Here is a 17,739-nt window from a genome sequence, read left to right as displayed (position 1 = left end):
AGGATTCATATGTAAATTATATCATATTTAAAATATATATATGTAATTTAATAAATCAATAAAAAGATTTATAAAAATATGCAAGGGATCCATAGTTGGATCCATTTAGACCCAGCCTATGGATCCACTTCGCAATGGGTTGCGGGTCCAAACTTGTGGACCCTAATAATCAGGTGAATATGCACCGGGTCCCGGGTTCGGACCCGAGTCATGTCCCCTGTAGCAGGTAGGTAACGAAAAAAAATAAAATAAAATTTAATTTAAAAGCAAGAAAAACTCTTGGACCCGGGTCGGACCCGACCCGGATCCGTAACCCAATAGGGTTTTTAAAACCCTATATCGGGCTGCAGCGTTTTAAAGAAAGGGGGAAAAAGCAAGAATCGTGCCTAGGGCACGATTCTTGCTGTTACCAGAAAGGAAGGAAGGGGGGGTCGGCTGGCGTAACCGATCCCCACCCATCTCGGCATGGAGGGGGGGGGGGGGGGGGGGACATAAAAGGGAGTGGAGAGGGGGCCTCTTCCCTCGTCTCTCTCTCTCTCTCTCTCTCTCTCTCTCTCTCTCTCTCTCTCTCTCTCTCTCGTGTGGGCGTGCTTTGGGGAGGTGGAGGTCGCCGAAAAGCCGCAGCCACGGTAGGTACCCTCGTCACAGCAGCCGCAAGGGGTGATTTCAGCCGGCCCTACCCACGCGACTGCAGCCTTCAATCGCCGGAAAAAACTTAAAAAGGTACGGGTTTTTCTTTTGGGTTAAGTGAGGAAAACGAACATGGATTCGATTTCCATGAAGTATTTTAGGGTGGAAGCATGTGGGTGAGTAAATCCAAGCATTTATTCTAGGATCCATGGATGAAATCCATGTGTATTCATGTTTTTTTTTTGCTATTGCGGAATAATACTCGTGTAGTGGTGTTTTTACATTAAAACAGGAGGTTTGATCCATAAAAATAAAAATAAATTGACTTTCTTATGAATGTGCAGGCTAGTAGTTCTGATCCTTATGAAAAACCCATATTAGGGATTATTAATGCTTGTAAATCTGGAAATAAAGCCAAAAACATGGGCGAACGTAAGTTATGAACTTTATAAACCTGAGTATGTTTGAGTTATGCAAGAATACCTGCTGTTCTGCAAATTTTTGGGATTTTGGTATGCTGTCAGCAATAATAGAAAAGAAAAAAAAACAGAGTTAATAAATTTTTATGAATAGGGCCCAGGTATTAAGTCGGATGGGCTGTGTACTAGACCCAGCCAACTGGGTCGGCTGGGTGGGTCTGGCGGTGTGCTAGACCCAGTTGTGGCTGAGGCAGTTGTTCAAAATTTTAAGATACATGTGGTGTTTTCTAAATTTCCAGATTTCATTAACTGGGTATATTTCAAAGCATGTAATTAAATTGATTTCGAACTTCTGGTTATGGCTATATATACTGACGGGGAATTTTGGGGGGGGGTTAATAAAGTTTACTCCAAATTTATTATATCAATCTGAATCAGTTATTTGAACCTGATTTGTTAGAACGAATCGAGATTTCATCCATTTTAAACTCTGATATGTCTTGGTTAACTAAATAATGTATTGAAATTTTGATTTTTAGTTTAGAAACTGTTAAAGCTTATTCATTTTAGACATTTAATTAAACCTGAAGCTAATAGGGGCTGAGCCTAGTGGTTGTGGAGCCTCAGCCGAGTGCATTAGGCTGGGCATTTTCGGCCTTAGCCCCAGCTGATTACATGTCGGCTGAACAATGATTTTTGGGCTCGGTGTGTCTTCATTTTGGGTTGGGTGCAGTTAACATATTGCTTTTGTTGTAATGGGTATGGCAGGCTGCACTGTTACGGAGGAAATTGTCTAATAGGAATAGTCCTTGCGTTGGATCGAATCTAAAACAAAAGACCCACTTAGCATGCAAATTCCAGAATTTGCTTTCTTGTATTAAACCAGCCATCTACAGGCTATAGAATGGATTATTTTCAGATGCATTTACTTGACATAATATGTTGAATTAAATTAATATCACAAGGCTGCATCTTATGCATGTGTGTACATTGCATCATGGTTCACTTGGTTATTTGAGAAGATTCAGGAATAGAGGCATTTAATTGGCATGATTATGTGATCACATGCATATGAAGCTTTTCTAGTTCATAACTCAAAAGTTTGAGTACATAAATATGCATCGCGAAACATGGGAAGTGAATGCTTGTTCTAAATTATTGTTGTAAGAGAGTGTACTTGTGCATAGACCCATATGGAATTTAGATGCTTTTACAGGGTCAAAATGGCATGGTTGTTTGTATGTTTTAATTTGATCGATTCATGAATGAACTCTTGCATTTGACATGAGTATGTGCATGTCATGAAAACATGCATATAACGTGGGTGTATGAATTTATGCGTATGCTATGAAATTTTTGCTTCATACACAACTTGCATACATGAATGCGCATTGAAAAGCATGTGAAAAGAATGCATAAATGGCATACTCTTTATGATTTTTGCTTATGAATGTAGTAATGATCAAATTGGATCATTAGGGGCTGGGTGAGACTCGAGAACCAGTTGTTCTCTGTTTTAATTATTTTGATGCATTGCAACAAATCAAATGTGATATTATTGTTTTACCGCACTGTTCTATGTTGTCACGGGCTGTGGACCCGTGAAAAGCTTAGCATGCTGATGTGCAAGCTTATATGATTAATTCTGCATGTAAATTTGCAAATGTAAGAGAGATGAATTAATAACCAGATAAAAGAAAATAAAGAATAGTGTAATTCACTTTCTCATTGATGTCCCTGCTTTAGCGTGGGAATCTTGGATGTTGCGGTTTAGGGGAAACCGTGAGGATACAAAAACTCCGTGTGCGTTTTGTTGCCCCTGAACCCGATATTGAGGTTCTTCTCCTGGCCACGGTTTTAAAGAGAATCCGCCACTTTACCCGGGAGTGGTGTGTTAGTCACAACTGTGAGTTTGTTTTGGTATACCAAGAAAGTGGCGCCAGTGGATGTTGTTTTCCCTGGTGTCCCCGACTTTGGATGTTGTTTTCCAAGGTTCCGATGGATGGTGTTGTTTCCTGATATCGGTCGAGGGCTAAGTTTGGAACCCGGTAACAAAATACAAATTGTGTGTGAAGTTACCCCGAGAACCCTACTTGACCTCGGGGATTGTACCCGTTTGGTGTATCCGCGGGCAATGATAAGTTAAAAAGAGTAACTTAAGGATTGTGTGCATTTAATAGGTCATGCATATGGAAAGAGGGGATCTTAAATGAAAGATAATAAGGGTTCATGCATCGCACATAAATCATGCATATTCTTGCTATACATTAGTTCATGCATGTTTACCTGTTCACTTGATTGTTAGATATTGATCATTGCATGATATTGATCTCTTTTGCATTTAATTGCTTTATTGATTAAATTATAATCATTGTTACTTACTTAGTGTTCCCTCATGCTTAATGTTTATTTTATTGTTGCATGAATGATTAATCGCCTTATAATTTGGTTATAATTGTGTCCTTCTAAAATATTACATGGATCTTATTTATGTTTTTTTTCTTATTTGATTCATTAGGGAAACTTGTACGCAGAATTCTTCGGATTTCTGACCATCTCATTTTATTGGTTTTTCCCAAACACAGATGATCAGTGAAATCGACTCGCTTCTAAGGGGATACGAGGGTCACGTTTACTTCAGACGGCTTCACTTACAGACAGACTGGCTCTACTTTTGTTTTCTTTTAGTTTTTCTTATTTCTTACAAATTGCTATTTGACTTTTGACATTAAATATGACTTTTATTGATTCATTAATAAAAGAGTTCAGTTGGTTGGTTATGAATGATAAATGTAAGTTGGTTTGTGGTGTGTGGTTATCCAACTGAAATTGGAACTGTAGGGACCCAAGGTCTCTGGGAAGTTTTCCGCAACTCTTAGAAAAAAAAAAATTCGCATTTTTCAAAGGTATGAGTTGGGGTCGTTACAATCTGCCTTCACAGGCAAGATGCTCGAGTGGGTCTAATAGACCAGAGCATGTAGGATGGGGCGGCGGTTAAGAAACCTCTGTCGTACCCATTCGACCTTCACGGTTCATCAAGGGAGAGGATGGATGGTACAAAAACTCCGATGGACAGGTTGTTAACAACCACCCCACGGGCAAAAGACTCGGCTTCCCTAGTCATCGGAGTTAGGGGAATTGAGATTACCATAAATTATCCTAGGTGGTAACTCCCAAGTACTTCTGCAGAAGTTGGATGCATCCATGGGCCACGAATGCCTTTGGGGATTTACTCTCTTGGTCGCTGACCGTCCCCTTAGAAGCAGACTCAGTCAGCCATCCGGGTTAATGAAAACACCTGACATAATAAACCCCCGGATCGGTCTCGGCTGTTTCTACGTTTCGCGTCTGTGCGTACCCACAGGCCAGTTAATATCATAACTTAAAAGATATCTTCTTGAATAGTTGTAGATGATTGAGACTTACACTGCTTGAAATGCTTCAACTAGCAGCTCTTTGCACATATTACACTTGTTAGAATAGATTACAATTGTATTGATTGTTTAAATATCATAATTGTTTATCTCATTAATGTCTTGCTTTATTTTCATTCTACTTATTTGTTCGTGCAGCTACTGGTTTGTTATGAAACTGACCCATTTCATGGGCAGGTGAGGAGTAGGACTGCACAGGCGGCCGATGGCGTGGTGCAATATGGATCAAGATTTATCTCCTTTCTGTTGGCGGCTTGACTCTGAGTCTTTTTGAGTTTTCTTTAGATTATTGAACTTTGGAACAAAATGCTCATTTTGTAATAAACTGCAGATTTTAATCTATTGCCTTATTTCTTCAATTCCTTTAAGTTGTTGTTCATGTGAATAATAGTTTTTTTTCAGCTAACGTACTCAGGATTGTTGACTTGTGCTCCTTTCTAAATATCTTCCGTTGTCGTTTTTAAAAGTTAAAACTTTAAATCTTTGAAAGGTTTTTCGATAAGGTTTTCGAAATCACAAATCAAAATTTTGGGGCATTACACCCGGACCCCCTTTATATATATATATATATATATATATATATATATTTACATTTTTGCCCCTGCCGCACCCCCGCACCCGGGTTTTTTAGAAGTGTCGAATCCCCGCACCCGGGTTTTTTGGAAGTGCCGAATCCCCGCACCCGCACCCGCACCCATGTGACAGCTTTTTTTGTACCTTATGCCTCAGGCTTACACCTTGAGGCATAGAGGGTCGTGCCTCAAGGTGCGTTTTTTATAACACTGGGTTCTTCTATCGATTCGAACGGGGAGAAATAGCCTAAATTAGGTTTATGTAATGTTTTTGGTGGAAAAGAAAAAAAAAAGGGAAAAAATCTGATTTAAAATACAAGAATATATATATATATATATATATATAACATTACTTTGATTATGTATATATATCTACACACATATATATGATATCATTTCCTTTCTTTTTCAGCCGATATATATATAATGTTAAATCAGCCATTTATTTCCATCATGGTATGTATTCGATTTTTCTGATTTCATGCTTATAATTGAATTTGTTTTACTGTCCATATGGACGGATCTGTCCCACCGTGCATGTGGACAGATCTGGACCGCGCATATGGACAAATCTGCCACACCGTGCGTGTGGACAGATCTATCCCATTGTTCACGTGGACAAATCTGGAGAGATCTGTCTGACCGTACAAGTGGACAGATCTGAACATGATTGAACCTGGCTACTGTCAAAGATTTTGACGCTAATGATGAAAGGCATTTCCTGATCAAAAGAAAGATTTTATTCTCGTGTTTAACTTATCAAAGTAGCAAAACATGAGAGATTAAGGTTGTCTGGATCAGGCTCCAACATGGACTTTATCAGTCTATCCAAATTGGTTAAATTCAAGTTTGCATACTATGATTTGAAAAAAAAAAAGATGCAAATAAAATTAGAACCTTAACCATGACTGGTTATGATAAGGGTTTAATTTATCCACAAGATCAAACTGGGACACTAAGAGACAACAAGGTGGGGCATTGGACCTGTATGGACCATGTTTATTGTTTTGCGTTTATAGCCACCTGGATTTAAATGCAGAGCCTGCAAAATACAGCCAGAATACCTATACAATGACAATATTTTGTTTGTGACGAAATTTGTTTTCAAAACAAAGAAACTTGATATACCATCATTCTTGTTTTGGAATGGGCAGATATTGTTAAAATGTAAAACTATACATATATGTATATATAATAATATTATATTATTATATATATATATATATAAATACATTTTAATTTCTTTCTTTTCTGTATTTTTTTTCCTTTATTTTTATTTTTTGTCTTTATGTCATCTAGTTCAGTTTGAACTAGAATGACTGTTGCTAGTCAAGTCCTGTCCAGACTTGACTAGCAATAGAGCTGTTGGACTGACACAGTCCAACAACTCTTAATAGAGCTGTTGGACTGACACATTCCAACAGCTCTAAATAGAGCTGTTGGACTGTGCCCAACAGCTCTATTGAGTCCTCTTTCAGCTGTGTATATAAAGGGGTGCAGCCCCTCTTGTATTTTACTCCAATGCTTCTTAAGCAATTAGTTTTTCATATCAATAAAGAATACATTTTTATTTTTATTTTGTTTCCAGTTATACCCTTTTTAAGGGTTATGCTTTAGTGTCATTCTTGACACTTGCTCTTGTTAATCAAAGCTCGTGTTTCGAAGATCCCCATTTCATTTCATGGTATCAGAGTCGCGGAAGTACTAAATCTTGAGGAAAAGCTGCCTCGGTTTCCGTGCCCGTTTGCAAAAGTGTTCGCCACTTGAAGAGAAGTGTTTTATCACTTCATTGGAGAAGATTTCACATCTTGTTGTATTGTTTTTTTTTTCTTTCTTTCTCATTTTCCTTCTTGTTTCTCTTCTATCCCTATTCTTTCTCTCCTTGTAATCGATGGATGACAATGATAAAGTCACCATCATGCCTATGAAACTAAGCGATACGAACTATGTAACATGGGCTTCAATCATGAAGCACCATATATGGGGAAAAGGCTTATGGGGGATTGTGGATGGTTCCGATTCGGAACCTAAGCTATCTCTTACTAAAAAGGAGGGAGATAAAGACGTCCCTCTATCGGAAGAAGAGAAAATCAAGGCTATTGCCTCATACGAGAAGAAATGGAAAGAATGGAGAATATCTCATGCGAAGATAATGTCATGGCTTATCAATAGCGTTGACATTAAAAAATGCTCAAGTCTTGCCAAATTTGATCATGCCGATAAGGCATGGGAATACCTTAAGAATATGTATTCCCTTAAAGATATTGCACACGTGTGCAACCTCCAAGAAAAAGTTCGAATGATGACACAAGGAGACAAAACTATTCGTGAATATTACAATAGGTTGTCCGAACTTTGGGAAGAACTTTCCCTTTTAGAACCAAAGTGGCATTGTGCCGAAGACATCGAGCTTCGTCAGAAACAACTCGATGTTGAACATTTTTACCAGTTTATCACTGGATTAAGGCCGGAATTTGAAACCACTAAATCGGCCCTACTTCACCGGGGAAAAATTTCTTCTATTGTTGAAACTATTGAAGAGTTAACAATAGAAGAAAATCGTCTCCGGAAAGGTTCTTTAAAAATTGAAGATGATTCCGTTTTAGCCGTGTCTAGACCAGGGAATCATGTTCGATCATATAGGCCTCCTCACTTTAACCGACAAAATGGTGACTATGATAAGAAGAAAGTTATTTGTCATCACTGTCATGAACCGGGACACTACAGGCCACAATGTCCCAAACTTAAGGAGCTGAGAGAAAAAAGAGCTGCAATTGCTGGATCGGAGCCTAAAGATCAGGATGCACCAGTTTCCCTGGCCCAACTAATGGAGATCCTTCAACCTCTCATCAAAGGTGCCTCTTCCTCATCTGAAGCTTCGACCGGCGCAGCAGCCTCATCTTTTTCTGATTTAGGTAAAATTTCTTGGCTTCTTGACTCTGGTGCATCTTTTCATATGACCCCAAATAATCAAAGTCTATCCAAATGTGTTAAAAATAAAACAAGTGTGTCAAAGGTCTTTACTGCTGATGGGACTTCTCTTGAAATAGAAGGAATAGGAGATTTTGAAAAAATTTATAAAACAAAAAATTTTTTTATTCCAGAAATTAGACATGTTCCCAAATTAAATTTAAATCTTTTATCTGTATCTCAAATTTCTGATTATGGGTGTAATATTTTTTTTTCTTCTCATGGTTGTTGGGTACAGGATCGCCAGTCAGGCAAGCTGATTGGGGAAGGCCATAGAGAAGGAGGACTCTATTACATGGATTTTTTGGAAATGCCGAAGAAAGCTTTTTGTTATAATATTCAAAAAATAGAGTTGGAACTGTGGCATAAGAGACTTGGTCACCCACATATAGCCAAAATCCAACATTTTCCAAATCTAGGGAAATTTTGTAACTCTGAATCATTTGATTGTAAAGATTGTATTCTCGGCAAAATGAAAAGATTACCATTTCAGAACAGAACCTTTTTCTCTTCAAGACCACTTGAATTAATACACTCGGATGTTTGGGGTCCTGCACCAGTAATTTCTAAAGGAGGATTTGTTTACTATGTTATTTTTGTCGATGATTTCTCCCGACATACGTGGATGTACTTTCTCAAACATAAGTCTGAAGTATTTTCATACTTTCAAACTTTTCATAATATGGTTAAAAACAAATTTCAAAATGATATTACTATTTTTCGCACAGATTCAGGGGGAGAGTTTTTATCCACAGATTTTCAAAATTATCTTAAATTGCATGGCATCACACATCAAAGATCTTGTCCTTATACACCTCAACAAAATGGATTGGCAGAACGAAAACATCGCCATATTATAGAAACCACTAGAACTTTATTAATAGCAAATCAAGTCCCTAAAGACTTTTGGGCAGAAGCTGCCTTAACTGCCACCTATCTCATTAATAGGATGTCATCTTCTTCGTTACAAAATATCACTCCCATTGAAAAACTTATGAACATTTCTCCAGACTACTCTAGATTAAGAATATTTGGGTGCAAATGTTTCATATTTACTGACAAAAATGATAAACTTTCCCCTCGTGCGATTCCCTGTGCCTTTTTAGGATATGCTGAAAACCAGAAAGGTTATAGATGTTTTGACTTCAAAAATAATAAACTATATGTGTCTAGAAATGTTTCCTTTCTTGAAAAGGAGAGCTTCTTTGATTTTAGAAAATTAAAAGACGTCACTGAGTACTCCTTTTTGCTAGATCTAACATCAACATCTGATGAATATGACCTTGATTGTAACTTTGATGATGATCCAAGAATTATTGATCTTAATGTTGAAAATGAAGAAGTTCATAGAGATACTAGTATTCAATATTCCAGGCGACAAGAGTCTAATACTCCATGTGCACTTGAGAAATATTCTAACATTCCAACTAGACAATCATCCCGAATCTCGAGGCCTCCAGAAAAGTTTGTATCATACGAGTCTTTCTCACCCACATATAGGGCAGTTATTGCATTAATTCACTCATATGAAGAACCATCCACATATTTTCAAGCAAAAAATGATATCAAATGGATAGAAGCCATGAAAGTTGAATTAGATGCACTTGAAAAGGCTTCTACATGGAATATTCAAGATCTTCCTCCAGGGAAGAAAACTATAGGATGTCGATGGGTTTATAAAATTAAAACCAAGAGTGATGGTACTCTTGAAAGATATAAAGCCCGTTTAGTAGCCAAAGGTTATGCCCAAGAATATGGGATTGATTATGAAGAAACCTTTGCTCCGGTGGCTCGTATGACTACTGTCCGAACCTTAATTGCCTTAGCTTCTATCAAAAAATGGTCTATTTTTCAAATGGATGTCAAAAATGTTTTTTTAAATGGAAAGCTAGTTGAAGAAGTATATATGGAACCCCCTCCTGGTCTAAGTATTCCTAAGGGTAAAGTCCTTCGCTTAGAAAAAGCTCTTTATGGACTTAAACAAGCACCAAAAGCTTGGTATGATAGGTTTAGTCGTGTTATGATTGATATTGGTTTTCAATTCTGTTTAACTGACACTGCTTTGTTTATTAAGAATTCTGATGCAGGGATCATTGTGCTTCTTCTCTATGTGGATGATATGATCATCACCGAAAGCGATAAACAGGGAGTTGAAACAATCAAAACACTTCTTAAATCTCATTTTGAAATGACTGATTTGGGCTTGTTAAGATATTTTTTAGGCATTGAAGTTGTTTATTCTCCTAGAGGATATTTATTATCTCAGACTAAATTTGCTTTTGATATTGTTTTCAGGTCTGGTATTACTGATGATAAGAAAGTTGACACTCCAGAAGTTGTTAATGTTAAAATGAAGATTGATGATGGAGAACTTCTTGCAGACCCTACTCCTTACAGACAGCTTGTCGGGGCACTTTCCTATCTATCCATTACCAGACCAGATATAGCACATGCTGTTCATACAGCAAGTCAATTTCAACATGCTCCTACTTCTGTTCATATGGGAGCAGTCATGCGTATTATCAGATACATCAAGTCCTCTCTTTCACGAGGACTTTTCTTATCTTCCTCCTCTTCTCTTGATTTAATTGCATATACTGATGCTGATTGGGGAGGTGATCCCAATAACAGACACTCAACCACTGGCTTTTGTGTCTTTTTAGGGGAATCATTAATCTCGTGGAGGTGTAAAAAGCAGCAGAAGGTATCTCTCTCATCCACCGAAGCTGAATACAGAGCCATGGCAACCACGACCATGGAAGTAGTTTGGCTCCGACGACTGCTTGCTGACATGGGAGTTGAAGCAACAAAGGCTTCACAAATGTGTTGTGACAACAAAAGTGCGATCTACATTGCCAGTAACAGAACATTCCACGAACGCACCAAACACATCGAAATGGATTGTCACTACGTCAGAGAGGAATATCTACACGGGATAATTGATCTGCCATATGTCACTTCAGAATATCAGTTAGCAGACCTCTTTACAAAGCCTCTCGCTGCTCCCCGATTTCACTTTCTCTTAGACAAACTTTCGCTCATTGTACCGTAAGTTTGAGGGGGAGTGTTAAAATGTAAAACTATACATATATGTATATATAATAATATTATATTATTATATATATATATATATAAATACATTTTAATTTCTTTCTTTTCTGTATTTTTTTTCCTTTATTTTTATTTTTTGTCTTTATGTCATCTAGTTCAGTTTGAACTAGAATGACTGTTGCTAGTCAAGTCCTGTCCAGACTTGACTAGCAATAGAGCTGTTGGACTGACACAGTCCAACAACTCTTAATAGAGCTGTTGGACTGACACATTCCAACAGCTCTAAATAGAGCTGTTGGACTGTGCCCAACAGCTCTATTGAGTCCTCTTTCAGCTGTGTATATAAAGGGGTGCAGCCCCTCTTGTATTTTACTCCAATGCTTCTTAAGCAATTGGTTTTTCATATCAATAAAGAATACATTTTTATTTTTATTTTGTTTCCAGTTATACCCTTTTTAAGGGTTATGCTTTAGTGTCATTCTTGACACTTGCTCTTGTTAATCAAAGCTCGTGTTTCGAAGATCCCCATTTCATTTCAGATATCTCACTTTAAAACTAAATTCTAGTAAAATTCGGTCAGTTTCTAGTGACATTTCTAAAGAAAAGCAACAAAATTTATATGATGTATCAGCAACCCTGCCTGATTTGAATTTGATTTGAACCAGAATCCCGACTAAGAAAGTTGGATTAGGGAATTAGGACCGACCATGACCTACCTGAACCTGGCCCATTGACGCCTCAAGGGAATTCCCTAATTCCACAAGTTTATGCAAAAATAGAAACTCACTTCCTAATACTGAGTAAGCGCTCATTGGGGTCTCAGCAGGCATCGATTGTGATATACTTTGCATCTCATGCACCTTCATGGAAGTGTACCTTATACATGTCATGATTTATTATTTACATTTGGAAATAAGGATATATATATGAGTTGAATATCGAATTGGTTTTAAATGTTGCCATATGATCTGTTATAATGGTGTTAAGTGTTATATTTATGAGTTGTGGGTTGCTATAGGGCAGGTAGTGCTGCACATTTTTGTGCAAGACTGTCTGTTATCCAATACCATTGGCTGCATGTTTATGCATAAGAAACATGTTGCCAATAGCATGCTAGTATTGTCCTGTGTATGAGGCAGCATATCTATTGCTCGGTAGTTATGTTATATATCCTGAGTATGCCCGAATTGGCAAAGGTGCTTATTGGTTATATATGCTTATGGAATTGAATATTATGTTGGCATAAAGGTGCATATCATGAACACGCAATTTCTAAAGTTATTTTAGCGTTGCATTAACATGATCATGTATGTTTGGATATTATGCATGAGATAAATCATGAAAGCAAAATGCATGTTGTAAGCAAGTGTTCATATGCATATGTAAATTGTTTTATATGTACATTCTTGTTGTGTGTGAATGAATGTGCATTGTGAACATGTTTGAATAACTGTATATGTGCATGTTTACTAAGAATTTTGCATAAGATGCATTGGTGATCAGATGTGAACCAGTGTAAGTCATGTGAGCCAGGAGCATGTGTTGCTCCAAGGTTTGTTTTATGCATTGCAAAATCAATTCTGAAATTATTGGCTTTTAAATTAATTGCACTGTTAAAAATTGTGGTAGACTAGGTCTTGTGTTGTGTTTTGCATGTTGATTTGCAAAATGATTCTTTTGTAAAGAATTTAACTTTTGATAAAAAAATAAAAGAAATAAACAATGTAATTAATGTTTTTCTTCTTAAATGTCCCTTCCATAGTGTGGAAATACTGGATGGTGATTTTGGGAAAACCGTGAAGATACTAAAACTACGTGTGTGATTGTGCCCCTGAACCCGATATGGTGGTTCACCTCTCAGTTACGGTTTTAAAAAGTTTTTCGTCACTTTTCCTAGGGGTGCTATTGTAGACACAACTGTTGTTATTGGTATACCAAGAAAATGACATCAGTGGATGTTGATTTCCCTGGTGTCCCTACATTAGATGTTGATTTTTAATATTCTGATGGATGGTGTTGATTCTTGATATCGGTCGAGGAACAAGTGTGAAACTCAATAATAAAATACAAATTGTGTGTAAGCTACAACTGGGAACCTATCTTGATTTTTAGAAATTTGTTATGCCCGTTTTGAGTATCCGCGGGGTTTAATAAAAAGTGAAACTAAACTTGTGTGCATTTAATAGGGACATGCATGCAAAAGAGAACTCTGATAATAACTTAATAAGTTATTTATGCATATGCATTGGAATCATGCATATCTACTCTTTTGTATTAGTTTATGTATTTGTACTTATTTTGTTTCATGTGAGATATTGTTACTGTATGATAATTGTTTTTAAATGCTTGAATGATAATTGAATTATAAGATTGTTGTAGTTATATTATTCTGAAAACTTGCATGAATTTGATTTATGCTTTTTCTTGCCTATTTGGATTTTTAGAGGAATTCGTATAAGGAATCTTTGATTCGTACCTAGTGCTTCCTATGTTTTTCACAAGATCTGAAGCTCAGTAATAAGGACGACTGTCACAGGAAGCCTACGAGCCTACATGACTACTAATATTCTTGGACAATGTGGCTTTATGATTTTAAACTTTAATTTACTTCTGTTCTCATATTCGATTTTTTATTAATAAAGTTATTTATTTTGTTTGAATGGTTCAATGTAGAGATCCCTTGTGGTTTGGAAGTTGTTAAGTCTGTGAGGCCTCGGAACATTGGGTTTTGGTTTCCGCAATTGTTTAAAAAAATCACTTTTCAACGAGGATGAGTTGGGGTTGTTACATTCACAACCACCAAATCTGCAATTTTCACATTTTCTATATCCACGTCTTTCAAATGATATTGAATGCACATGGAGGACCTAAAGGAGAACATAATTTTGCTTGCAAAGAGGAGATATCTATGGAAAAAATTGCAGCATCATTATATAGCCAGAAATATGGAACCCTCGTACAGAAAATTCATAGGCATTTGGAAGTGAAACATTATCATAAAGCAAAGAAAAAGAAGAAACAGTCAGCACCTCCAGGCGGCAAAAAAAAAAAGGAAACAAAGAAGAAAGCAACTGAACAAACCTGTGCATTAATTAGAAACTCCCCATAGAGTTTTTTTTCCCCAGTACTAGGGTTCCTTGTGAATAGTACACCAGTGCCAGAAGTATTTCCCATGTTACCAAACACCATGCACTGCACATTAACAGCAGTCCCTTTCAACCCAGTTATCTGGTTGATGCTCCTGTATTTAATTGCTCTAGGGCTATCCCATGAATTAAAAACAGCTAAAACAGCCAAATAGAGTTGTCTTCTTGGGTCTGCAAATTAAAAACATACAAAAGAAAAAAGAAAAACTATTATCCACAAATAAACCAAGCCAACCTACAGTACATATGAAAGGTGATGCTTGGTACTTAAATAGAAAGATTTTGTTACTCGAATGCACATATGATTCACTATCTAATGTGCATTTCATTACCTTATGAAATTCATGAAGTTTTGTTCAAGCTTATACATCCATTGTGATATCAAAATAAAAGGACATCGTTGAACAAGTATGCATTTTAGGTACTTCCACAACCCTCCACTGCTTACAAGTTAAAATATATATACATGTTAAGAAATCACCAACAGTTTGTCTATTAAAGATGGTCATAAGGCCTTAATCCAGCCCTATGAATTCCGGGGATCTGATGAGTGTCAGGTAGAATACTTCTTTTAATCATTAAATACACAGTAGTTACACATCAAGTAGATTATCCAGTCTAGAAACAGTATACATTATAGCAAATAAATGAAGCCTGATGAATTATGGTACCCTTTTTCGCTCTCCTTACATAGAAGTCATCTACACTTTGGATTTCTTTTATAATACCAGAACATTAGATCATAAAATTACACATTGGCTTATCATAGGCAATCCACCACTTGACTGCTTCCTCATTTTCCACATTACTCTCATTTTCTTGCCATGTTTCCACTCATTTTACCATCTACCAGCACCATCTTCTTTCATGTCTTCAGTATCCTTCTTTGCTCCCTGTTTTTGACATTCTATCACCAATTCTTTCCTTGTTCATTCCTCCTGCCTTTGTTTACCTTGAAACGGATCATATCATCCATGACAAATGATTTATCAAAAAAAACAAAAATCTAACTGTTTTGCTTCATTAAGGCCCTTCTTTCTAAGAGTCAAGATTATTTCCCTGAGAAAAACTAAGAGATGGTTCAATTAGCTATCACATGTTGGAAATAATTATTTCTTCGTCAGGCATCGAGTGAGTGAGTACTGAGGATAAGAAGTTTTGGTAAATGGTTGTTCGATACTTGTAAACTCAGTGAACAAAAATAATCAAATTATTGTCCTAGATGAGCCATGAGCTAAGTCTCAGTTTTCTGAAACCTAGTTGTTTAAGTTGACTAGCATCTCAAGTCATAAAGCAACCAACACACACAGATCCCGCAGATTATAGGAGCCTGTCATTATTCCCTAAAAAAGTTGTACTAGCAGGCAAAAAGTAATGCAACAAACCAATAACAAAAATAGTTTCCTAGAAGTGCTCATGTACCTGATGGGAACTGTTCACCCTTAGCATCAAGATACACCTTTTTATATCTTGAAACCAACTCTTTAAGATCACTGGCTGTCAAATTAGTATCATGGCTTACACCTTTCGCAGATTTCAGCTCTTCTAATTCCACCTCAAACAAGGAGTGAGGAATCCCCATTACCTTCAGCAGAAAACACCGAAACTTAAGATATTCAATTTTAAGCATGTATGCAAAATGCAGAAAGCATGGATAATCATAAATTAGTAATGATAGGGTGCTCCCGGAGCACCTACTCCCACCTAATAGAAGCTTCAAAATTTCAAAATCTTTGAGCTTTTTTCATTGATCAGACCCTATATATATGATCTATGGTACCTGGACACTCCATTTTGCCCTCCTGTACCCGTGTCGACATGCGTCGACACCTAGACATGCCATTTTACCCTCCTCCGTACATACAAGTTTGCATTCAATTTATAATTTATAATTATATTTTCAGTATATTATATATATTTTAGATATAACATATATATTTAGATTATATTCAGTTTATTTTGTATTTATATGATATTTAATATATATATACATATATATATATAGTTGTGTCCCTGTACCCACATTTTTTGGAATTGCCATGTCGTACCCTCCGTACCTGTACCCAGGTGACATAGGATATGATCTACAATCATTATTTAGTGAAAAAAAAAATTGGATCATGTGATTATGGCATACATGTAGGTTTTTTAAGATCTTCAAAAATCAATGGCTCATAATGTACCAAAATTTCATGACTTAAAAAAACCTATTTTTATGTCCAAAAAACATTATCCAAAACATGATTCCTATCAAATAAACTATGTTAAGTACATCTATAAGGTCTGATTGAAAAGTTAAAACCTACAACCTATGTCACAGGGATTCGGCTAGCAGGGTGCCGCACCCGCGTCGACGCTACGCGGGTGTGGGTGCAGCACCAGGTGCGGTCAACCCGACCTTGGGTGCGGTCAACGCACCCAAGGTCATTTTGGTCCAATTTTCAGACTTAAAAAAATTTGCCAAGAAATTTTTTTTTGCCCTGTATGTCACAGGGATTCTCCAACTAGGTGCTGCACCCGTGTCGCACCCACACCTGATGCGGTCAACCTGACCCTGGGTGCAGTCAACGCACCCAGGGTCATTTATGTTCAACTTTTGGACTTTATATATATATATATATATATATATATATATATATATAGTTTTTTTATATTTTTGCCGCACCCCCGCACCCGCACCCACACCCATGTGACATAGCCTACAACTATGATTTCTAGTATGTGGGAGTAGGTGCCCCTGGAGCACGGTAGCATTTCTCATCATAAATAAGTGAAGGGCATTTATAAATTGTAAGTACATGAGTGTGTCAACTGCCAACGACCTGTCTGTGCACACAGAAGCACCAAATCTTTCATAGAAAAAGAAAAAAAAACTTCAAATCAGCATACCACATTGCCGAACATGTCCAGAAAACGTCTGTATGAATCATATGCAAAGCGTTCACCACTTTTCACAACCAATCCACTGACAACTTCATCATTAAGGCCAAGATTCAGCACTGTGTCCATCATACCAGGCATGGAGATCTAAATACAAGGAATAAGAAGAACAAAATTAAAACTGGATCATAAAGCTAATTAAAAGATCCATGATTATTGACATGCATACAATGGTAAAAATAACTGTATCATTTGCCACATTTAAAAAGTTGTAACTCTGCTAATTAAATAGAAACTAAAATGATCTCATGAGCTTCTGGTCATGTCCCTTGATAAGCCTATATACATCCAATTTTCAAAATCAGACAGACTTATCACCTTGTATTTTGGATCATCTTTCAAATGGATATGCAAGTTCTATTAAAGTTCTGACCATAAGTATTTACATCAAATGACAGGCTCATGCAAGCACATGGGCACTTTGTGCATGAAGTTACTCTTCATAATAATGTGATTTGATATTGACTTTACAACTGATGACTTGTCCAATCAATTGCATAAGCGCTAGATCTGGACGACAGTTACCAAAAGCTTCTACATATCCTTGAAAAAGACTCCCAAAGCCCACTCCAAGAGT

At 36.9% G+C, this 17,739-nt stretch overlaps 1 protein-coding gene across 3 annotated transcripts in view; it reads right to left on the bottom strand.

Annotated features, from left to right (window-relative positions):
- Window positions 1-17,739, bottom strand: part of LOC149815452 (pyruvate, phosphate dikinase 2-like) — a 110,491-nt gene that overhangs the window by 85,125 nt on the left and 7,627 nt on the right. For all 3 annotated transcript variants that reach the window (XM_089990109.1, XM_089990108.1, XM_089990110.1), the window contains 3 exons: window positions 17,112-17,249; window positions 15,645-15,807; window positions 14,158-14,393 (listed from right to left, as the gene is read on the bottom strand). In XM_089990109.1, the coding sequence (XP_089846235.1) occupies window positions 14,158-14,393; window positions 15,645-15,807; window positions 17,112-17,249 (537 nt within the window). The remainder of the gene's footprint in view (window positions 1-14,157; window positions 14,394-15,644; window positions 15,808-17,111; window positions 17,250-17,739) is intronic.

Source organism: Nuphar pumila, chromosome 15 (genome assembly GCF_984573655.1).
Source record: "Nuphar pumila chromosome 15, dmNupPumi1.hap1.1, whole genome shotgun sequence".
Classification (NCBI taxonomy): Eukaryota; Viridiplantae; Streptophyta; class Magnoliopsida; order Nymphaeales; family Nymphaeaceae; genus Nuphar; species Nuphar pumila.
Note: the sequence above shows the minus strand (reverse complement) of the source record. Positions and strands in the feature narration are given on the sequence as shown.